Source organism: Bos mutus, chromosome 15, assembly GCF_027580195.1.
Source record: "Bos mutus isolate GX-2022 chromosome 15, NWIPB_WYAK_1.1, whole genome shotgun sequence".
Lineage (NCBI taxonomy): Eukaryota > Metazoa > Chordata > Mammalia > Artiodactyla > Bovidae > Bos > Bos mutus.
The window spans coordinates 31,398,617-31,422,319 of record NC_091631.1 but is presented as its reverse complement, the minus strand read 5'-3'; the positions used below and the strand labels follow the sequence as shown (position 1 = coordinate 31,422,319).

The 23,703-nt window shown below is 44.6% G+C and overlaps 1 protein-coding gene across 2 annotated transcripts; it reads left to right on the top strand.

Annotated features, from left to right (window-relative positions):
- The first annotated feature begins 12,294 nt into the window (after window positions 1-12,294).
- TRIM21 (tripartite motif containing 21) lies at window positions 12,295-23,353 on the top strand. Of its 2 annotated transcripts, XM_005909891.3 has the most exons (7): window positions 12,295-12,381; window positions 13,970-14,413; window positions 14,907-15,002; window positions 16,245-16,475; window positions 20,903-20,925; window positions 22,157-22,257; window positions 22,553-23,353. In XM_005909891.3, exons 2-7 carry the CDS (start codon window positions 14,006-14,008, stop codon window positions 23,101-23,103), a joined length of 1,410 nt encoding a protein of 469 aa, XP_005909953.1. In that variant the 5' UTR covers window positions 12,295-12,381; window positions 13,970-14,005; the 3' UTR covers window positions 23,104-23,353. The 2 variants fall into 2 exon arrangements, with proteins under 2 accessions (XP_005909953.1, XP_070239930.1); XM_070383829.1 differs by lacking the exons at window positions 12,295-12,381; window positions 16,245-16,475 and adding an exon at window positions 12,885-13,054.
- The last annotated feature ends 350 nt before the right edge of the window (window positions 23,354-23,703 follow it).

The following is a 23,703-nucleotide window of genomic DNA, read 5'->3' as shown; positions in this document are numbered from 1 at the left end:
GAGAAGTAGTCTTCATACTAGTCCAGCCAGGCCTCTCTGCTTCCATCGCTCCCAGATTTTCCCAGCCTTTCAACATAGGTTGTGGCTCATCATCTGGATCCAATGGCCAAATTACCATGCACAGCCTGCCTGCAACCAAGACCCAAGAATTCAGCAATGTGTGATACCAGGGAGGCTGCCTCCTCTTCCCTCCATTCTAATGCTGCAGGCGTTACAAGAAGCTCACAAAAAGGCTGTACCCTTATCATGTTTAAAAAAAAAAAAAAAAACAATAACTCTAGCTTCATAGAGTGGTTGTGAACATGGAAAAGTCTATAAACTTCTTGAGCACACCATCATTGTTGTTTAGTCGCTAAGTCGTATTGGACTCTTTTTCGACCCCTTAGACCAAAGCCCACCAAGCTCCTGTCCATAGGATTTCTCAGGCAAGAATAGTGGAGTGAGTAGCCATCCCCTTCTGTAAAGGATCTTTCCAACCCAAGGGGTCAAAGCCACATCTCCTGCATTGGCAGGCCGATTCTTTACCACTGAGCCACCAGGGAAGCCCTGTTGAGCACAGAGCAGGCATTAAAATGTAACAATAAGCAGAGACACCTACTATTTCCACACCCATTATCTCAGTAAGTCTCCTTCCTTCCAAAACCTGTAAGTGGTACCATTCCCCTTCTGCAAATGAGGAACTAGAGCCTGAGAAGCGAGGAAACCTATCAGTGACCCCATTAAGAGGAAGGAGAAGAGACTGGCTTCAAGTACAATCCATCTGACTCCAAGCCTCATGCATCTATCCATTTCTCAGTACTCTCATCTCTAAAATCTTTGAAAATAATGCATCTCTCGAGATCAATATAGAGACTGAAATACATGAAAAGCACTTCAGATAGTGCCTTGCACATACTAAGCACTTAAAAATAATAATGCTTGATATGTATCAAGCAAGTATTTACTGCCTTATGATAGGAATAATCTTCATTCCCATTTTGCATATAGGAAAACTGGGCACTAAGTGGTCAAATAACTGGCCTAAGCTCATAAATTAAGAAAGTGGATGTAAACAGTCAGACTCCAGAGCCCACATTCTTTTCTTCCTCTAATTTTATTTTAGTTTTTACTTTACATTGGAGTATGGTGTGTTAGTTTCAGGTGTACAGCAAGGTGATTCAGTTATACATATACATACATCTATTCTCTTTCAAATTCTTTTCCCACTTAGGTTATTATCGAATACTGAGTTGAGCTCCCTGTGCTAAACTCCAGAGTCCACACTCTTAAGCACTGTGCTATGCTGCCTCTGCCTGCTAGCTATGATGGTTATTAATATTATGAAAGCTGCAAATTCTCATCCCCAAAGAAGATGAAATAGGATTTCAAATTTATGAGATCTCATTTACCATCCCTGCCTCCTCCCTGACTGCTTATATGCACCAAGCCCTCAAGTTTTAAGATTATAAGGGCCCCACATGCTTATTGACAATTTTTGTATTGCACACTACATGAGTTTAGTTATAGGCTCATGGCTTAGGAAGAACTTTCTCCTCAAATAAAAACTCTCTTGAGAGAGCAAAAGAAAAACATGGTAAAACTATACGTGGAAAGAGAAACAATGAGAAAGAGATGGTGAGAGTGACAGAGAATCAATGCATAGCACACCCTTTCAAGGATGATTTAAAAAAAAAAAATGAATTACGCTCTCTGCCCCTCTATCATTTTATTCATCCAGGTTCCAGAAGACCATGAATAGTACAAAAACTATATTTCTCTAACCAGAGAAGTATGCCCCCAATTTGGTTCAAGGCCAAACTGTGAGCCACCAAAAAGAAATGACCCAGCTTGGAGAAGATTAGAGACCTTCTTTCCATAAGATGATCTCATGGCAACCAATGCCCAAGGGGATACTAGGCTTTAAGCCTCTGGATTTTCCAGCTGAGTCCTGGGACCGAAGAGGCCCCAGGCATGGGGTTAAAAGGGAGGTTACAGAAAAACAGGCCCTGGCACTGCAGCTCTGGCTTAGCAAGGACTATGGGGAGCTGGGGAGCCAAGTTTTCCCCAAGACCATGAAGCTGTTGTGCTTTAGCGAAGAATAGCTCTAATACTGCTCTGCTCAGAAATAAGCTTAGCATAAACCTATCTAGGCTGGCACCTGTAACTGGGCAGCCACTACCTATCTGCAGGGGCTCCAGCTCCCCAAAAACAACACAGACCCCTCTACTTTCTGCTGCTTTCTAGCAGCTTGAAGCCGTCTTATGTTCTATGGATGAATAAGAGATGTTCAGCCCACACTGCATATAAACAGAAAGGCCACTGCTTTCATACAAGACTTAAATCCTGAAAGCTATCAGTGAAATGGGGCTTCCCTGGTGGCTCCGATAGTAAAGAATCTGCACTGCAGGAGATGCAAGTTCAATCCTTGGGTTAGGAAGATCCCCTGGAGAAGGGAATGGCTACCCACTCCAGTATTCTTGCCTGGAGAATCCCATTGACAGAGGAGCCTGAGAGGCTACAATCCTCTCAGGGTTGCAAAGAGTTGGACATGACTGAGTGACTAGGCACACACACCAATGAAACTGCAGTGAAATCCGAGTATAGCAAGAAAATTGCAATTCCTCTAAAGGCTTTAGTTTGTTTATAGATATGCAATCCATATAGGAAGAAATTGTTATTAAATAAATCTGATCCTATCAGTTCTTAAAATGTTTTATCTCTTTAAATGTTTTTAAACAGTAGATCCCCTTCAAATCTGACAACTGTATATGTGCTGTCTCATTTCAAAAGCTGGCAACAAAAATCCTTGATTAGATTTAACTGGTGAAGCCTAGTTATTTAGGAAGAGATCTTATGGTCTGGAATGAATTCAGAATGTCTCTAGTGTTGAATATTTAAGTTAAAATGTTAGGTAGGTAGGCAGAATCAATCTGGTTTAGAGGTTTGTTTATGTAAATCACCGGTACCTGTGAATATATTGTAACCCAGCCTTCTATGGTCTCAAATGGTTTTAGCAGGTCTCATATATCTGCAAATGTGATATCTCTTTAATTTCCTTGAAGGCCTTAAATACCATGAATAATGGTTGTTCTATTAAAATCATGAGTCTCCTCATATTAGCATTTCAGAGGTTGGGATGTTCAGAGTTGGCATCTTACACATGTATTTTCCAGGCTAGGCAGCACAGAGTAGAAGTATATGTTCCAGACCCAGATTGCCTAAGTTTAAATCCTGGCTCCAGTACCGATTAACTATATGATCACGGGCAGATTTCTTAACATTGTCTCCTAATGCTTTCACCTGTAAAAGGGAAATTTCTCTCTTGAGTTACGGTGAGGTTATCAAGAACTCATAATCCCTTAGTGAACAAATGTTAACTCTGATCAGCTATTACATAGCTGTCAGCCTGCTTGACTCGGGTTAGCTAAGGATTAGTAACCCCTCTATGCCTGCTCAAACTAGTCAGAATATACAGTCTAAGGGGAGGTTTGCTCATTCACCTTGACCCCAGATTAAGGCAGAATCCATCCTCTATGACTGTTTGTCCCATAATCAGAAGCCCCACAGTAGGATCCAGGAAAGCTGTCACTTTCAGCCTGTGCAAAGAGCAGACCCTGTGGGGTGTATCTGGGGCTTGTTCTATTGGTTTGGCTAGTTGGCTGAGGACTGAGAGGGAGCAGTGTTTCCTTTTATCATGAGGTCACCATGTTTCTCAACAAGAAACCATCAAACTCAGAAAAGACACTAATGTGGTAAGAACCCATTCCTGATGCCCACCCAAGCCCAGTATGTTATAATAAGGAGGATCCGCAAAGGCCTTGAGGTAACTCTCACCTCTCAGGTTATGGAAAGACCTGAAGGGTAGTTGCCTGCCCTAAGCAGAGAACATTCAGCACTGCCCTGAGGCAGCAAGTGTAGGGCTGAAATGCTGCTGGTGTAAGGCGGTGGTGCAAGACCCCAGGCTCAGTCTCCTGGCCCCAGGCCCCGGCTCCAACCCCCCAGTCCCAGAACTCACCATGGCTCCAGAGCTTGCGTCTCCTCTCATCTGAACCAGTGTTTGTGAAAAGCATTTTCTGCTGTCAGTGAAGACCAGTACTTTATAATTCTCCTGATGAAGTTAGGGAAATAACAGGTCTGCTGGGATCTATGCAAATCCAAGAGATTTTTGAAGCTGAACTTTCTGAACCCCTTGAGTACAGCCGGGGGACTTGGAAGAAAGTATCAAGCAGTACATCCTGGGACTTCCCTGGTGGTCCAGTGGCTAAGACTCCAAGCTCCCAGTGTGGGGGGCCTGGGTTCAATCCCTGGTCAGGAAACTATATTCCACATGCCACAACTAGAGAGCCCAGGTGCCACAGGGAAGATCCTGCATGAGGCAACAAAGATCTCATGTGCCACAACTAAGACAGGGTGCAGCCAAATAAACATTTAAAAAAAAAAAAAAGGCAGTCCATCCTGATGACTTTCCATAGGAGGCGCCAGAAGGAGGTTAAAGTGTGCCTGCTCCTTCCCAAGAGCCAACCCCCAGCCTGACTATAAATGGAGGTAGGTGGGGACTAAGAGGATGATTATGAGAAGGCTGGGACCTGGGACCCTTTGCTGCAGTGTTGCAAAGCTTGCACTTGGACACACCTCTCTTAGAGCAACAAAATACAAAGAAACTGTATGGGACTAAAAATAACTGCATGCATGTGCAGTTGGGGCAAATTCTGGCCCCAAAAGATACAAAAGAGACTTAAAAAAAAACTGCCACTTTGGAAGAGCCTGGAGGAAAAACACCGTGTTAGGAACAAAAGCAGGGTATTGCAAGCCCCCCTTGCAGACATCACCGCAGAGGTGAGCAAAGCACCTAAGCCACCCCTCTGGCCCAACCAATAGACACACCTCTACCCTCAAGCTTGTGCCCCTCAGGGAGCAAGCAAGGAAGGGAACATGTTGCTGGCTGTCACTGTAACCCCTTCTGTAGCAGGGCCACAGGTAAAGCCTTGCCTGAAGTTCTTGTCTGCCCTCTAGTCAATTAGTCCATTTCTGTTGACTGGGGAAGGCCAAGAACCCTGGTTGGTAATAGAGTTTGAGCCGTAGTCTGTTCCTCTGGGGCAACAGAGGCTGCCAGGAATTTCCATTTCTAGAGAGAATGAAAATCAGGCATGTAACCAAAGACATGTGCATGTGTGCTTTAAACATGGAGAGTCTGCTGGAGAGGAGAAAAGTTATCTATCTAAATTTATGCCTGTGCCTAGGGAATGAAGGTGGTTGAAAATAAAGTCATAATGATGAAGCAACAGCTCTCACCTGTTAATATACTCAGGGATCAAGCATGATGTGGCAGAAAAGCGGTGATTTATTTCTGGATCTGTCACTCATCAGCTGTGATAATGAGCTAATGACTTTAACTCCTTGAACCTTTCATGCTTCACTTGTAAACTGGGAACATTTGCTATTTCATGGGATGGTTGTTAGAATTATATTAGAATGGGAGGGCACTCAGAAAGGAACATCATATAGTTTAGTTCAATTCAGTCATTCAGTCGTTTCCGACTCTTTGCGACCCCATGAACCGCAGCACGCCAGGCATCCCTCTCCATCACCAACTCTCAGAGTCCACCCAAACCCATGTCCACTGAGTCAGTGATGCCATCCAACCATCTCATCCTCTGTCGTCCCCTTCTCCTCCTTTCTTCAATCTTTCCCAGCATCAGGGTCTTTCCAACAGTAGGCTCTTTGCATGAGGTGGCCAAAGTATTGGAGTTTAAGCTTCAGCATCAGTCCTTCCAATGAACACCCAGGACTGATCTCCTTTAGGATGGATTGGTTGGATCTTCTTGCAGTCCAAGGGACTCTCAAGAGTCTTCTCCAACACCAGTTTAAAAGCATCAATTCTGTGCTCAGCGTTCTTTATAGCCCAACTCTCACATCCATACATGACCACCGGAAAAACCATAGCCTTGACTAGACAGACCTTTGTTGGCAAAGTAATGTCTCTGCCTTTTAGTATGCTATCTAGGTTGGTCATAACTTTCCTTCCAAGGAGTAAGTGTCTTTTAATTTCATGGCTGCAATCACCAACTGCAGTGATTTTGGAGCCCAAAAAAAGTCTGACACTGTTTCCGCTGTTTCCCCATCTATTTGCCATGAAGTGATGGGACCAGATGCCATGATCTTAGTTTTCTTTAAGTTGAGCTTTAAGCCAACTTTTTCACTTTATCAGCTCCGTACATGCTCCCTTTCCTTTCCAATAAGATATTGAGAACAGGCTTCAGTGATCTGCCTGGACTTCTCTGCATTGTCCTTCCACATGCCACACTTCCTCCACCACTCAGAGTCAGAGTTTGGCATCTTTTAAAATAAAAATTTTTATTTTGGGATACATTTAGATTTACAGAAAAGTTACAAAGATAGTGTAGAGAATTTCCATACACCCTTCAACCAGTCTCCTTAATGTTAACATAATACATAAACACGGTACATTTGTCAAAGCTAAGGGACCGATATCGGTACATTACTATTAACGAAAGCTCACAGATTTTATTTGGATTTAACTAGTTTTCTCACTAGTGTCTGGTTTCTGTTTCAGGATTCAATGTAGGTAACCACATTGCAATTAGTCATCCTATCTCCTTAGTCTCTTCTGGTCTGTGATGGTTTCTCAATTTTCCCTTGGTTTTCATGACCAAGAGTCTTGAGATTGTTGGATAGTTATTTTGTAGAACTACCTCCATTCCCTCTTCCTTTCTCTTCAGTGTGGAGAGAAGACAATGTAGAGGTGACAGACTACACTGCTGGATGTTCTAACTCCTTTTTTAGTTAAATGTTTTTTATTTTTTATACAATTTTTAAAGGTTAGTTTCCATTTACTGTTACTGCAAAATATTATCTCTATTCCCCATGTTGTACAATACACTCTTGAGGCTATCTTTACCCAATAGTTTATACTCCTCCATTCTCTTACTGAGTCCAAGCTTGCTCTGCTCGCCACACAACAGGCCAGTAAATCTAAGAGATGAAGTATTGAGGCAAGGAATATGACTGACCCAGAAGATGGCAGACTAATGTCTCAAAACAATCATCTTATCTGGTTCTGGATGCCAGCTTCTTTAGTAGAACTGAGATGGGGGAAGGTGAGGGAATTTTTTTTTAAAGGCTATTTATCTTGCAAAGGTTCTCTAGAATGGCAAGCCCTGGGGAGAGGATGTGTTAATTTCTTCCTTCCTGCCATCCACAGTTGGACAGGGTCCTGAACAAAGGTACTTTGGGTTAATATTCAGACAGAGGGTCAGGTTTCCCCAGGGCAGGCCATTATGTACAAACAGTAAGCTTTTGTGAAAAATAATAATGAGAAGCAAAAGTTAAAGAAACGCAGATCAACATGCGCTCAATTCTTCCCTGTAATAATTCCCCCACCTCTATACTGCCCACCCCCACAATCACTAGTTCTCTACATCTGTGAGTCCTGACTCCTCTTTATTCTACTCCAGGTTCCAGTGTTCCCTGCAAATCAGAGAACAGGATATTTCCAGATTCTTCCTGCTTGAGGCTGTTAGCAGTTCCTGGGGTTTTCCAGGTGGTTCTTTCAACCAGGACACCAGTCTCTGTCCTCAATGGGTTGAAGCCCAATATAAGCTTTCCCATACCTATCATACACCCTTTTTTCATTCATTGAAATTTTAAAATTTTTTGGAGGTTCTTATCATATTTCAGTTTCTAGGGGTAAAGAAAACACTTTTTAATGGATTCTTAGCTGTTTGTTGAAATATTGACATTTCTCTGATGAAATGCTTTCTTTAGCTTTTCTAGCATCTAATTCTAAAATGCTTTCTTTGCCTTAAAAGTAATAAATATGGCTAATGCCAGATCATCTCTCAAATCAGGGATGGGATAGAAAATGATAAATGGTAGTAAGCAGGTAAAATTTCATTCTGTATGCTTAGGAGAGATTGCTCCCCATTCAACTCATTCTAAAATCTAAATTATCCAAGAGTCTTTGAGGCAGGAGGCAGATGACCCCCACACTGCCCCCAGAGTAAAGCAATTGGAGATTCATTCTCTACTGACCAAAACTCCAAGACAAGAATAGCAAGACAGTTACAGAAGGAGGCTGGGCCCTGCTCAGACACATATTTCTCAATCCAAAGTCAAGAGACTTCCCCAATGACACATGCACAGAAAAGGCTCCTTGCAGGCCAAAGGGGTAGCAATGTCAAGGGATGCTCTAACAAGACACCTCTTTGGAAGGATCCATCTTGGCTAAGAGATCCATGTGCACACGTGGAAGGATCCTGAGATATACCAAATATAGACTGTGAACCAGGCAAATTATAATGATTTGCCAAAGGAAAACCAAGAGAAATATCCCATAAAAGTAATTCAAACTGCCACGAGGGTGCAACTCAGGGAGTCTCCCTCTGAGTCTGCCCCCGTGTGTCTATCTACACGTACTATACTCTTTTTCTTCTTAATAAGTACTTTACTTGCTTCACTACTTTCCATCTTTGTGGAAATTCTTTCCTACAAAGCCAAAGGGCCTGGACCCTTGTCACTGACCACTGGTCTAGTGGTTAGGATCTGGTGCTTTCACTGCCTCAACCAGGCCCCAATCTCTGACTGGGAACCCAAGCCCCGCTCCAAACCTTTGCAGGCCGAGGCCACCCAAAATCATATCCGCTCACAAAATTGGGGTTCATTTACTCACGGTGTTTTACCCAGGGATTAATTAGGTACCAATCCTATCCTCTAGTAGTTTATGCCTCTAAACAAGAGTGCACACTCAGTCATGCCTGACTCTTTGCCACTCCATGGACTGTAGCCCACCAGACTCCTCTGTCAATGGGATTATCCTGGCAAGAATACTGGAGTGGGTTGCCATTTCCTCCTCCACGGGATCTTACCGCCCAGGATTGAAACTATCTCCTGAGGCTCATCCGTTGGCAAGTGTATTCTTTAGTAAAAGTGCCTAAAAACTAAAGTGGTATATTATTCTCTACTTTAGCAGACGAGAAGAAAGAAGAAATGTTTCATATAAAAGAGGATGGTGTTTGAGTTGAGACTTTAAGGATAAGTTGGCCTTAAATATATATATATATATTTTAAAGCCTGCCTGGATTATAGTTAAGATCATTGTATATGGAATCAAGCAGAACTTAGTTAAACTCCTTACTTTTAAACTAGGTACCTTGTACTAGGTACCTGGACTTAAATGCATCAGCATCCACTCTACAAAATTGAAATGACAAGACTATCTAGAGAGGTATAAATGAGATGACATATATAAAACACTGAGCCAGTCATTTGCTCTCAAATATATCCCTTCATTGCAAGAGGTTAATTCCTGAATGCTGGGTTTCCAAGGCTCCCTTGTGACCTGGTTTCTAACTGGGTTTGCTGCTGCTGCTGCTGTCACTCCAGTCGTGTCCAAATCTGTGTGACCCCAGAGATGGCAGCCCATCAGGCTCTCCTGCCCCTGGGATTCTCCAGGCAAGAGCACTGGAGTGGGTTGCCATTTCCTTCTCCAATGCATGAAAATGAAAAGTGAAAGTGAGGTCGCTCAGTTGTGTCGGACTCCTAATGACCCCATGGACTGCAGCCTACCAGGCTCCTCCATCCATGGGATTTTCCAGGCAAGAGTACTGGAGTGGGGTGCCATTGCCTTCTCTGTCTAACTGGGTTTAGGCATTGCAAATATTGAAGAAAGATTGACCAGATCATCTAGATGAGCTGAGGTATGATTAAATTAGTGATCTTTATTCATTAGGCAATGAGAGTAAGAAAAAAAGAAGCAAGACAATCAGCCTTGGAAAAAAGGGAAGTGAGGCAAGGAAAAACACAAAACAATGCAATACATGATCACACTGGATGACATTCACAATAAGTTTCAAAAATATAGGACAAGCCCCTCAGTCAGTGGGTTTTCTCATTAGAACTACAAGGAGGAACCTCACCTTGAAATAGTCCATGGGAGAAAAATGAAGGGAATTTATCTTTCCCACTCTCTTTTTGGGCTTGTGCCATTTGCTTATAACAACTGCTCAGAAATCTGGATCCCATGCCCTTTATGTGATGTCTCATCAAATCCAAAAGTGTGTGTACAGAACAGTAACCAGCACTGGTAGGGTGCTGACTGTGAGAATAAGAAGGATTCATGAGAATCGGAGATGGTGCACAAGATTAGTATCCAATACACATCACCCTGAAAGACAATGGTGATGGAAACTCTTCCTAGTGTACAGAACTTGAAGCAAGAACTTGTCCATTTTGCTTGAAACCAAAGATAAATTGATATATATGATGTATATGCACCACCTGATTTTGTCTTACAGATTAGCCTGTAGGTCCAGGGCTGGAAAAAAGATTGAAAGATTGATGACAACGAGTTATGGGTAGAAGTATACACTGAACGTCTAGGACAGGGCCCAGAGTGAAAATGTTTTTGTCCTATGTGAATTCCCACCAGAGGACATATAATGCAGAGAAGGCACCCAATAATCAGGTGAATAAGATAACCCATCCTGTCTAGATATTCACTGGAAGGACTGATGCTAAAGCTGAAGCTCCAGTATTTTGGTCATCTGATGCAAGCAGATGACTCATTGGAAAGGTCCCTGATGCAGGGAAAGATTTGAAGGCGAAGGAAAAGAGGGCATCAGAGGATGAGATGGCTGGACGGCATCACCTATGCAATGACCATGAACTTGGGCAAACTTCAGGGGACGATGAGGGACAGGGAGGCCTGTCATGCACGGTCCAGGAGAGCTGCAAAGAGACAGACACAACTAGGCAACTAAACAACAACAGTCAGGTAAATAAGATGACCCATCCTCTGGGTGTTGATCAGCCTCTTCTCAGTCACCTGGTGCTTATTCAATGGACTCCTGTGCAAGTGTCTTATCAGTAGTGGTAAATGGATAAACGCATGGAATCCATACTCAGGCAGCGATTGCATTCCTACTGCTATAGACACCTGCACATAAAAGACCAACTCTGAGCCTGATTTTTCCCTATTTCTAAGACAATCTAGACAGTCTTTTAGTGGCATGTTAATGACATTGAAACAACAGCAATTTATCCTCACAAAATAGGTACTATTCCAGAGGCAGATTCATTTGCCATCTTATATTGCTTCTGCCAGCACCACTGTTTTTTTATTTACAACATCAAGTTCTCCAACAACATCACTTACAACCAAGAAACTGATTTTACCGTTGAAAAATTCTGATAATGTGATTGCACTATGGAATGCAGTGTTTTTACAATGTACATCATCAACCAGAAAAAGATGGTCCAATAAAAATATGAGATGCACTGCTGAAGCCTCAGGTATGGCAGCAGTTTGGAAACCCCACTCTGTAATATAAGAACATTGAACCATAAATTCTGGTGCACACCTAAGATCAACAACTAATAGGTGATGGCATTTTTTTTATAACCATTATAAACACACTCCAGAGAATAAAGAAGGGAGGTGGTTGCAGCTCCTATTTCCCTCAAACTAGTAACTCATTTACAAATCATTTTCTTTCCATCCCCCAACATAGGGCTCAGCCTTGTTCTAAGGGTCTAGTAAAGAAAGAAGTTCTTCCACCAGAGTAAAAACTCTGATTCTCATAAATAGGAATTTGCCACTACTCCCTGGCTCGTTGAGGTTTCTTGTGCTTAGTCGCCCAGTTGTGTCCGACCCTTTGAGACTCCATGGACTGTGGTGAAGTACAGAACTGTGAACGTATTTAATGGCACTGAACTACACACTTGAAAACGGTTAAGATGGTAAATGTTATACGTACTTCACCATAATTTAAAATAATAATAAAGCAACCTGAGCAAGTCCTTGGCTCAAGGATAAGTGCACAGTTGGTGCCTCAATAAATGTCAAGTCCCTTCTTACCACTCACTGGTGTGATAATGCCCTGAGGTACTGAGGAATAAATCGCCCTCCCCCTGATGTTAAAAGAATATCAAGTCTCCTGAAAAGGAATTGTTTTTGGAAGTAGGGAACAGAAGGTGGCTTTAGAGGGGAGCTCTAGGCACCCCTGTCCATCCAAACCTCCTTAAAAGCAGCTCCCACACGAGGGCACAGCACGTAGGCCTGGGGTGATGACCAGCATCAAAGAAAGCAGCGTGGCTCCTCCACGTAGCAGATACGATGCTTCACTCTATTACACAATGAGAACACGGGAGGGAACGCAAAGCAAGGACTAAACTCTGCGGAGCTTTCACTCGCCCCAGCCTCCAAGAAGCTCCAGACTCCAGCGGCACCTCAACCCCTCCGCCTTCCTCCTCCCTTGGCCCCGCCCAGTCTCCTCCCCCTCTGCCCGCCTCCCTTTCAGATTTGCCGGGGACGGGAAATCGAAAGTGAAATAAGGAACTGGCTGCTACCAGTTCCTTATTTCACTTTCCTGGCTGCTCGAAAAGGTGAGTGAACTTGGCTAGACCGAGGTACCCTAGCTCTCCCTGGGGGACCTCTCTCCCCTGCCCCGGGTCTGAAAAGCCTCATCCAAGCCGTCCCCACCCCTAGAAACTTCGATCTCAGGTTTTCTTTCGCGATAGGTCTTCCTCAACCCTAACCCAGCAGTTCTTCCCCTGCAGCCTGGGAGGAGGCTGGGCTGTAAACCTGACTGGGATGTCCCCTGGAAGGAGCTCGGATTGCCCTGCTTCCGCCAACACCTGAGCTGGGAAGAAAGACCCAGGGAAACTGGGAGAACTAGGATGGCAACCTAGCTCCGGGGTGGTCCAGGGGAGCCCGGTGTGGGGGTAGGTCCGCGATCCCTGAGACTGCTGCTGCTGCTAAGTCGCTTCAGTAGTGTCCGACTCTGTGAGACCCATAGACGGCAACCCACCAGGCTCCCCTGTCCCTGGGATTCTCCAGGCAAGAATACTGGAGTGGGTTGCCATTTCCTTCTCCAATGCATGAAGGTAAAAAGTGAAAGTGAAGTCGCTCAGTCCTGTCCGACTCTGAGCGACTCCACGGACTGCAGCCTACCGGCCTCCTCCGTCCATGGGATTTTCCAGGCAAGAGTACTGGAGTGGGGTGCCATCGCCTTCTCCGATCCCTGAGATTGCTATCCCCAAAAGGCTCCCTCTGCAGGTGAGAGAGACAGGGTTGCTTAGGATATTAGAAAACTATGGGTCTATGCCCTAGAAGAAACAAAGGCGGTGCCAGGTTCAGAGTAGCTGAGAAGAGCCCAGGAAGTTCTTAATAAACCACACGCTTCTGTGTGTATGCACATACATATATATACACACATATACATATGCGTATGTGTGTGTGCTCAGTAGTGTCTGACTTTTGCGACTGTATGTAGGCCACCAGGCTCCTCTGTCCATGGGATTTCCCAGGTAAGATACTGAAGTGGGTTGCCATTTCCTTCTCCAGGGGATCTTCCCAACTCAGGGATCAAACCTGCTGTCTCCTGTGTCTCCTGCGTCTCCTGCATTAGCAGGTGGATTCTTTACCACTTGCACCACCTAGGAAGCCCATGTACTTAATACGGATATCCTTATAAGAATATGTAAGAATAAATATTCTTATATATATTCATGTTACCGATAATTAGATACCAATAACTCCTACCTATTGCAAAGATTGATGAGAATGTATGTGAAGCACGTAGCACCTGACACATGGAAGGAGCACAGTCAATGGTCGCTACTGTTAAGATTAGCTTCTCAACAGAGTGGAAGACCAGTGGCCTGAGGCAGAAGATCAATAGGTAAAGCCTGGATTCTGAGGGGTTAAGCAGAGATGAACATGATGAAAGTCGAATTGTAAGCAGCTGTCTCTCAGGTTCTCAATAATTTTTGCTCTCTTGGGGACTCAGTGTCCCCTTCTGTCTGACTGGATCAGTGACCCAGACTCTGGAAGAGGAGAGCTTGCTATTCAGGTTGAGGTCCTTGTCTTTTCTTGTTTTCACTCCCTCCAGTTCACCCTCTCTCATGGTTCCCTTTTCTCACCTGGCTCTTCTCTTCCCTCCCTTTCCTCTTCTCCTCCCCTCACCACAAGATCTCCCCAGCACTACTGAAGAGGAGCATCACCCCAATGGCCTCAGCCGTACCCTTGACAATGATGTGGGAGGAGGTCACGTGTTCTATCTGCCTGGATCCCATGGTGGAGCCTATGAGCATTGAATGTGGTCATAGCTTCTGCCAGGAGTGCATCTCTGAGGTCGGGAAAGAAGGGGGTAGCGTCTGTCCTGTGTGCCGACGCCACTTCCTGCTCCAGAATCTCCGGCCCAATCGACAGGTAGCCAACATGGTGGACAACCTTAGAAAAATCAGCCAGGGTGCCAAGGAGAGCCCACACGGGGAGCTGTGTGTGGTGCACAGAGAGAAAATTCACCTCTTCTGTGAGGAAGATGGGAAGGCCCTTTGCTGGGTGTGTTGCCAGTCCCAGAAACACCGTGATCATCCCATGGTCCCTATTGAGGAGGCTGCTCAGGAGTACCAGGTGAGGCCTCAGCACAGAGGCAGGAACAGGTAAAAAGGAGATGGGGGCCCTGTTGACGGCTTTGTTCCCCAGAGCTGGGAATGGGAGAGAGTTACCTGTGGGGCTGGAGAAAGGATAGAGGTCTCCTGCCTTCTACGTCTTATTTAAGGGGGAAATGGCAAGCTCAACAGTTTTCTCATTCTCCTGGAGCAGGGATGTGCTATGGGAAAATGCTTTAAGAATCTTCTTCCCTTGTGGCCTCCTGCTTAATTAGGAACAAGCAGTTTGCCCCCACCCTTTGTACCCCAACCGTGTGGCCCTATTTTGTAAGAAATACCAGGCTTTTTCCAAAACCTTGCCATCCACAGACTTCCTACCCCAAACAGACTACAGTCCTTCCTTGTCCTCTGCACTCAGGCTCTTCTAAGAACCAGTATGATCTTCCCCCCACTTCACACCACTGCACCCTACTTCTTGACCTGACTGGGTATCATCTTGCTTTCGTTCTCTGCAGGAGAAGCTTCAGGTGGCACTAAATAAACTAAGACATAAGCAGGAGTTGGCTGAGAAGCTGGAATTGGACATTGCAATGAAGAAAGCATCCTGGAAGGCAAGAGTCATATCCTGAAGGGAATCTTAGATCCAAAGCCTGGGGAGGGTCCGGCTATGCCAGTCCCTATATCTCATTCCCCAAGAACCAGCTGCCCCATAGGTCTCTTGATGGAGGGGATTAAAAGAGTGTAGAAATCAAAAAGAGCTCCCAGTCAGATGGAGAGAGAGTCTTAGGAGAAGGTGCTGAGGGACAAGATACACCCTAATGCTCCTGCTTCTTAAGCCCAGTCTCTGGAGATGACAGCACAGGGCCTCAGGGTCTGGGACAGAGGAATGCCAGGAGAGATGCCCAATGTCAAGAAATGACAGTGACTGTGAGGACCAGACTTAAGGGAACCATAAAGGCCTAAGATGGGCTTCCCTGCTGGCTCAGATGGTAAAGAATCTGCCTGCAGTATCGGAGACCCAGGTTCAATCCCTGGATTGGGAAGATCCCCTGAAGAAGGGAATGGCTACCCACTCCAGTATTCTTGCCTGGAGAATCCCATGGACAAAGGAGCCTGGCGGGCTACAGCCCATAGAGTCACAAAGAGTTGGACACGACTAAGCAACTAACACTTTCACTTTCAAAGGCCTAAGATAGGAAAACCAGTCTGACCAGGTAGGTACTTGACCATGTCCAGCTCACTGGTCCAAAATGTAATGGAGAGCTAAAGCTTGTTCCACCCCAGGGATTAGGAGGTGGGGTGGGTCAGGGACTAGAAAGGAGCAGAAGGAGCTCATGGCCAAGAGATCCCAGAAGAGGAAGACTTGAGACCCAGAAAGCATAAGGCAGGCTGTGTTGGTATTGAGTGACCCTCCAGTTACAAGCAGGAGAGGGCAAGCATAGAATACCTCAAAGACTCCTTTTTCCCAAACTTAGAAACCAGGTTATAAGCCTGGCTTTGCAGGTTTGTTGGAGTAGGGCCAGGTGTTACTCGCTCAGTTACTAAGATATGAAGACAAAGAGGCACATTGAGGGAGCAGGGGTGACTTGAAGGAGGTTGAGGAAATCTCTGATACCACAGGCTGATGCAGCTGTGATAGGAGAGCAACTACGGTGCACCTCCCCACCGCACCCCACCAGTCCCATTCCCCTCAGGCCCAGAAGCCTCACCCACCTCCCTTCCCAGCAAAATTGTGTATGTGTGTATTCCCAGACAGAGCCAGAGTGGAGTAGGAGTAGATATAGATACTTCCATTCCCAAATCTTAGGGGATTATGATTAAAAACCACCTCTTTCTTTCCATTGACACCAAAGGGGAAGGTTGAGGCACACAAATTAAGAATTCATGAAGAGTTTGTAAGGCAGAAAAACTTCCTGGCCGAAGAGGAGCAGAAGCAACTCCAGAAGCTAGAGGAGGAGGAGAGGCAACAGCTGAGAACCCTGGGGGACACAGAGGCTAGGCTGGCCCAGCAGATCCAGGCCCTGCAGGAGCTGATCGCAGAGCTGGAGAGGAGGAGGCGGGGCTCGGCGCTGGAGCTGCTGCAGGTGAGGCCTGAGGACAGCTCCTCTCTGAGATTCAGGGAGTAACTGAAAAAAACCAGTTTTTTGTGTTCTCTGCCTCTTCAGGGCACACAGAAACTTGGTCCCTGGCATTTTCTTAAATAAACTGGAATTCAGACCTATGAGTGGTTTGCATTCAAAGCCTAGAAAGGTACAAATTAGAAAGGAATATTCCATGCAGTAATGAAAAGAAATGGACATCTCTAGTAAGTGTCTGTTCTAACACACAATCAGATTCATGATCTTGAGAACGTACCTTAATCTTTCTGAGGATCAGGTTTCTCCTATGTTAAATGGATATTATAAAATTACATATCTCAGGGCCCCAACCTTGCCACCAATTCCTTCCATAACTCTAAATTAAGTCATTTTCTTTTCCTAGACCTAATTTCTCCATTTGTAAACAAGGGCAGCAGGGAATAGGCTAAATGACAAGCAGTTCCCCAGGCTTTTTAGTTATAAATGTAACATGTTTACACTTCCATGAGCTATATATGTATAACTGTATCACACTGCCATATACCTGAAACATTGTCAATCAACTGTATTTCAATTTTATAAAAAGAAAAAAAAAAGAGGCAGAGAACACAAGGGAACTGTTCTTGGGAGAACCCCATGGGGTCTGCTCGATTTTAGTACATAAATATAAAATGCTTAGAACAGTGCCTGGCACACAGTATGTGGTTGCATAAATATTATTTAATTTTATTATCATTTATGTTATAAAATACCTACTGAATACCTGCCTCTGAGGAGGCCTTAAAAATAGCTAAGAAAAGAAGAGAAGCAAAAGGCAAAGGAGAAAAGGAACGGAGTTTCAAAGAATAGCAAGGAAAGAGAGATAAGAAATAAGAGATAAGAAAGCTTTCCTCAGTGATCAATGCAAAGAAATAGAGGAAAACAATAAAACTGGAAAGACTAGAGATCTTCAAGAAAATTAGAGATACCAAGGGAACATTTCATGCAAAGTGAAAGTAAGTGAAAGTGAAAGTCACTCAGTCGTGCCCAACTCTTTGCAACCCCATGGACTCTTCAGTCCATGGAATTCTCCAGGCCAGAATACTGGAGTGGGTAGCCTTTCCCTTCTATAGGGGATCTTCCCAACCCAGGGATCGAACCCAGGTCTCCCACATTGCAAGTGGATTCTTTACCAGCTGAGCCACAAGGGAAGCCCAAGATGGGCACAATAAAGGACAGAAACAGTATGGACCTAACAGAAGCAGAAGATATTAAAAAGAGGTGGCAAGAATACACAGAAGAACTATGCAAAAAAGATCTTTATGACCCAGATAACCACAATGGTGTGATCACTCACCTAGAGCCAGACACCCTGGAATGCGAAGTCAAGTGGGCCTTATGAAGCATCACTACAAACAAAGCTAGCAAAGGTGATGGAATTCCAATTGAGCTATTTCAAATCCTAAAAGATGATGCTGTGAAAATGGTTTACTCAATATGCCAGCAAATTTGGAAAACTCAGCAGTGACCACAGAACTGCAAAATGTCAGTTTTCGTTCCAATTCCTAAAAAACGCAATGCCAAAGAATGCTCAAACTACGACACAATCACACACATCTCACACACTAGCAAAGTAATACTTAAAATTCTCCAAGCCAGGCTTCAACAGTATGTGAACCATGAACTTGCAGATGTTCAAGCTGGATTTAGAAAAGGCACAGGAACTAGAGATCAAATTGCCATCATCCATTGGATCATCAAAAAGGCAAGAGAGTTCCAGAAAAACATCTACCTCTGCTTTATTGACTATGCCAAAGTCTTTGTGTAAATCACAATAAACTGTGGAAAATTCTTAAAGATATGGGAATACCAGACCACTTGACCTGCCTCCTGAGAAATCTGTATGCAGGTCAAGAAGCAACAATTAGAACTGGACATGGGACAACAGACTGGTTCCAAATCAGGAAAGGAGTACCTCAAGGCTGTATATTGTCACCCTGTTTATTTAATTTATATGCAGAATACATCATTCAAAATGCCAGGCTGGATGAAGCACAAGCTGGAATCAATTGCCAGGAGAAATAGCAGTAACCTCAGATCCATAGATGATACCACCCTTATAGCAGAAAGTGAAGAACTAAAGAGCCTCTTGATGAAAGTGAAAGAGGAGAGTGAAAAAGTTGACTTAAAGCTCAACATTCAGAAAATTAAGATCATGGCATCCGGTCCCATCACTTCATGGCAAATAGATGTGGAAACAGTGGCAGACTTTATTTTGGGGGGCTCCAAAATCACTGCAGATAGTGACTACACCATGAAATTAAAAGATGCTTGCCCCTTGGAAGAAAAGTTATGACCAACCTAGACAACGTATTAAAAAGCAGAGACATTACTTTGCCAACAAAGGTCTGTCTAGTCAAACCTATGGTTTTTCCATTAGTCATGTATGGATGTGAGAGTTGGACCATAAAGAAAGCTGAGCACCTAAGAATTGATGCTTTTGAACTGTGGTGTTGAAGAAGACTCTTGAGAGTCCCTTGGACAACAAGGAGATCCAACCAATCCATCCTAAAGAAAACCAGTCCTAAATATTCATTGGAAGGACTGATGCTGAAGCTGAAACTCCAGTACTTTCTCCACTTGATGCGAAGAACTGACTCATTTGAAAAGACCCTGATGCTGGGAAAGATCGAAGGCAGGAGGAGAAAGGGAGGAGGGGATGACAGAGGATGAGATGGTTGGATGGCATCACTGACTCAATGGACATGAGTTTGAGAAATCTCTGGGAGTTGGTGATGGACAGGAAAGCCTGACATGCTGCAGTCCATGGGGTCTTAAAAAGTCGGACACGATTGAGTGACTGAACTGAGTGACTGACCTACTGAATATAAAAACAGTAGGTTGGAAATGACAAAATGAAGCTAAAAGTAAAATAACTGAAAAAATAAAATTAAACCTTGTGCATGTTATTTTGCTCTCCCAGGAAAATAAGGACAAAGAAATGAGAATTTTAGAGAAATATTAAAATATGACTTTGTTTCTCCCTTATTTGGCCTAAGCCAGTGTTCTCATTTGGTATTACAGCTTTGATGTATATGCTAATTGCACAGATTATTGAGTTATATAGCCATCCTTGTCATTTTGCTTTTTCTATGCCTGTTTACTAATCTTTAAATGGAATATAAGTAACAGTACTTACCTAATAGGAGCTTATAAATAATTAAACAAGTTATACAAAAAAAAAAAAAAATCTGTTCTAAGCAATAGTAGCCATGTGTTGTTACTGCTACTTTTCCTAATTTTTGTTTTTGTTGTTCAGTCACTAAGTTGTATCTGACTCTTAACGATTCCATGAACTATAGCACACCAGGCTTCCCAAAGTTTGCTCAGATTCATATCCATTGAGTCAGCAATACTATCTAACCATGTCATCCTCTGCATCCCTCTTCTCTTTTTGCCTTCAATCTTTCCCAGCATCAGGGTCTCTTCCAATGAGTCAGCTCTTCGCATCAGGTCGCCAAAGTATTGGAGCTTCAGCATCAGTCCTTCCAATGAATATTCAAGATTGATTTTCTTTCGAATTGACTGATTTGATCTCCTTGCAGTCCAAAGGACTCTGAAGAGTCTTCTTCAGCAACACAATTCTAATTTATTTCATAATACTATAAATAACTGAAAATTCTTAAGTAGCACATAAAATTGTCGGCATTCAGTCCCCCATGGCAATGCAATGAAGTGGCTGCTACTATTATTACCCCTATTTCATAGATGAGAGAACTTAAGGTGCAAAGAAGTTAAAAGATTTAGTGATAGACTGAAGCTAAGAAACTTAAACAAGTTCACCTGAATAAGAGGTATTATCACCTGAGTAAGAGGTATTAAGTAGAACACACATCAATAAATTTATTTTTTAAATTTTTTTTTTTTTTTTTAATAAATTCACTGATGTGTGTTCTACTTAAAAATCATCTCACACCCAGCAATGATGAGCTTGCCTCACTTTGGGAAACTTTGAACTACGTGGTCTCAAAAGTCCCTCTGCTGTAGCATTCTGTGGTTCCTCTTTTCCCCATACCTTTTCACTGTCTCTTGGTCAGATACAGTCATGAAAAAATTTGTTTGTGTTCTCCAGTGTTCTAGCCTGGGGAATCCCAGGGACGGTGGAGCCTGGTGGGCTACCGTCTGTGGGGTCGCACAGAGTCTGACACAACTGAAGAGACTTAGCAGCAACAGCAGCAGCTTCCTTCCCCTGATTACAGGTCACACTCATGCTGGGTTTCTGCTTCCTCATCCATTTCAAGGTGGTCAGAGGCATTTTTCAGGCCTTTGTCCAGAGGCTTGGGGCAGAGCAGTGTTCTGTAGACCTCAGGGTGACATTGCTTTACCCACATGACTGAAGTCTCAGTTGTAAACTAGTGTCTCCAGAACTTACTGTCTGTTTCTTGTCTCCTCAGGAGGTGAAAAGTGTCCTGGAAAGGTAAGGAAAGGTTTTCTTCATTAGAGGAGGGGGCAGTATATATCTTAAAAAAGAGTTTTAGTTAGAAAACATGCATTGAAGTCATCCCTATCCTCCTTCCTATTCTCAAAGATCCAGTCCTCCTTAAAATATGTTCTGGTCTCGGAAGGCTAATTAATGGACATCTCAGTTGGTGAATGTCAACCTACTCCAGTATTCTTGCCTGGAAAGTCCCATGGACAGAGGAGGCTGGCGGGCTACAGTCCCTGGGGTCACAAAGAGTTGGACACGACTAAGAAACTGAACACACACGGTTGGTGAGGTGCCCGAAGTAACTGGCATGTCATATCTTCACAAAGTGAAATAACAGACAGGGAAGTTGAGTTTACAGCCTGCTGGGACTCTTTTAAAAAGTATATTACTGGTTTCAAACCTCTCTAAAAGAGCCATGGGTAAGACCCACAGCATGGGCGAGACTCCTTGAGGTTCCTCATGGAGGTGATTCAGCCTGTATCAGACACCTTGAGTTATGAAGTGAAACAGAAGGTACTTGTGTAATGACCTAAGACCCGGAGAGACATACAGGCTGGCCAGATGACACAGATGCTCATGTAGCCATCAAGGCTTAGATAGAAACAAAATCCAACCTACTTTTGCCCTCCGTCCCTAACACAGATCCTAACACAGATTGTTGTAGTTGTTGTTGTTTAGTTGCTGAGTTGTGTCCAGGCTTCCCTGGTGGGTCAGATGGTAAAGAATCCGTCTGCAATGCAGGAGACCTGGGTTCGATCCCTGGGTTGGGAAGATCCCCTGGAGAAGGGAATAGCTACCACTCCAGTAATTTTGCCTGGAGATTTCCAAGGACAGAGGAGCCTGGCAGGCTACAGTCCATGGGGTCACAAAGAGTTGGACATGACAGCTTTCACTTCACTGTGTCCAACTCTTTGCAACCCCATGGACTGTAGCCCCAGGCTCTTCTGCCCATGGGATTTCCCATACAAGAATACTGGAATGGGTTGCCATTTCCTTCTCCAGGGAATCTTTCTGACCCAAGGGATTGAACCCATGTCTCCTGCATTGGGAAGTGGATTCTTTACCAATGCATCACCTGGGAAGACCCCCTAACACAGGAGCTGTTTGCAAATTTGCATCAGATTAAATTATCAGTCATCCATAAAGGTGGTATAGCCATTGGATTTGGGCAGGATGAGGTAGGAGTTGGAGACAGGGTCTCTAATTCTTTTTCCCCCAGGAGTGAATCCTGGAACCTGAAGGAGTTGGATGTCGCCTCCACAGACCTGAGGAATGTATTCTATGTGCCCGGGATTAAGAAGATGCTGAGGACGTGTGGAGGTGAAGCCAGCACCAGGGGTGTGGGACTGGCTTGCCAAGGGAGTGAAGGGGATAAGGAGGGTGCCCAGTGCATCCCTGGGTTGGAGAGAGATGGCAGGTTAGAGTAGGTGGGGCAGGTGCAGAAATAGGGAAGGTGGTTCCCTCAAAGGTCAGGGCAGGGGTCAGAGTTGGCCAGGGGTTATCTCCTCACACAGTGAGGCTCAGGGTCACCCCTTCATCCTCATCCCCCCACTGCTGGCACAGGGTTGCTGACTCTGCACAGTCTCCCAGCCTGACTGTGGCCCTCTCTCTGCAGTACACATCACCCTGGATCCACAGACAGCCAATCCGTGGCTCATCCTTTCGGAGAATCGGAGACAAGTGAGGCTTGCAAACACCCGGCAGGAAGTGCCTGAAAATGAGGAGAGATTTGATAGTTACCCCATGGTACTGGGTGCCCAGCGCTTTGACTCCGGGAAAGTTTACTGGGAGGTAGATGTGACGGGAAAGGAAGCCTGGGACCTGGGGGTTTGTAGAGACAATGTGAGGAGGAAGGGACAGTTTTTGCTCAACTCCGACACTGGCTTTTGGATAATCTGGCTATGGAACAAACAAAAATATGAGGCTGGCACCTGCCCCCAGACTCCCCTCCACCTTCAGGTGCCTCCAAACCGAATTGGGATCTTCCTAGATTATGAGGCCAGCACTGTCTCTTTCTACAACATCACTGACCACGGCTCCCTCATCTACACCTTCTCTGAATGTGCCTTTGCTGGACCCCTGCGGCCCTTCTTCAATCCTGGTTTCAATGATAGAGGAACAAACTCAGCCCCTCTGATCCTCTGTCCACTTAAGACAGGCTGGTAGGGATCCAGATGATTCTCTCTGGACACAAGCAACCCCTCTGTTGGTTCCACTCCTCAGCCAGTGACCCTGTCTCATGTGCCCATGAACTCCAAACCATCTTTGTCTCTGCAGATGTGTCAGGATACCACAGGCAAACTGGCCCCAAGGTCACCCGCAGTCTGTGTCAAATGACCTACAGCACCAGGATTCCTGCCCTATGTTGCTTTATCATTCCCTCCATGAAATAAACTACTTGCATTTGGCCCCCAAACTCACCTGGATCAACTAAAGCATGTTTCTGCCTTCTTCATGTGACTTCAAGTTTTGCTTTTTCCTCTCCATCTCTAGGCTTTTGGTCCAATCTCTACTATGTATCTTGCAAAGTGAAAGTGAAGTCACTCAGTCATGTCTGACTCTTTGCAACCCCATGGACTGTAGCCTACCAGGCTCTTCTGTCCATGGGATTTTCCAGGCAAGAGTACTGGAGTGGGTTGCCATTTCCTTCTCCAGAGGATCTTCCCAACCCAGGGATCGAACCTGGGTCTCCCGCATTGTAGGCAGACACTTTACCATCTGAGCCACCAGGGAAGTCCCATGTATCTTGCAAAGGACTTCCTAAAT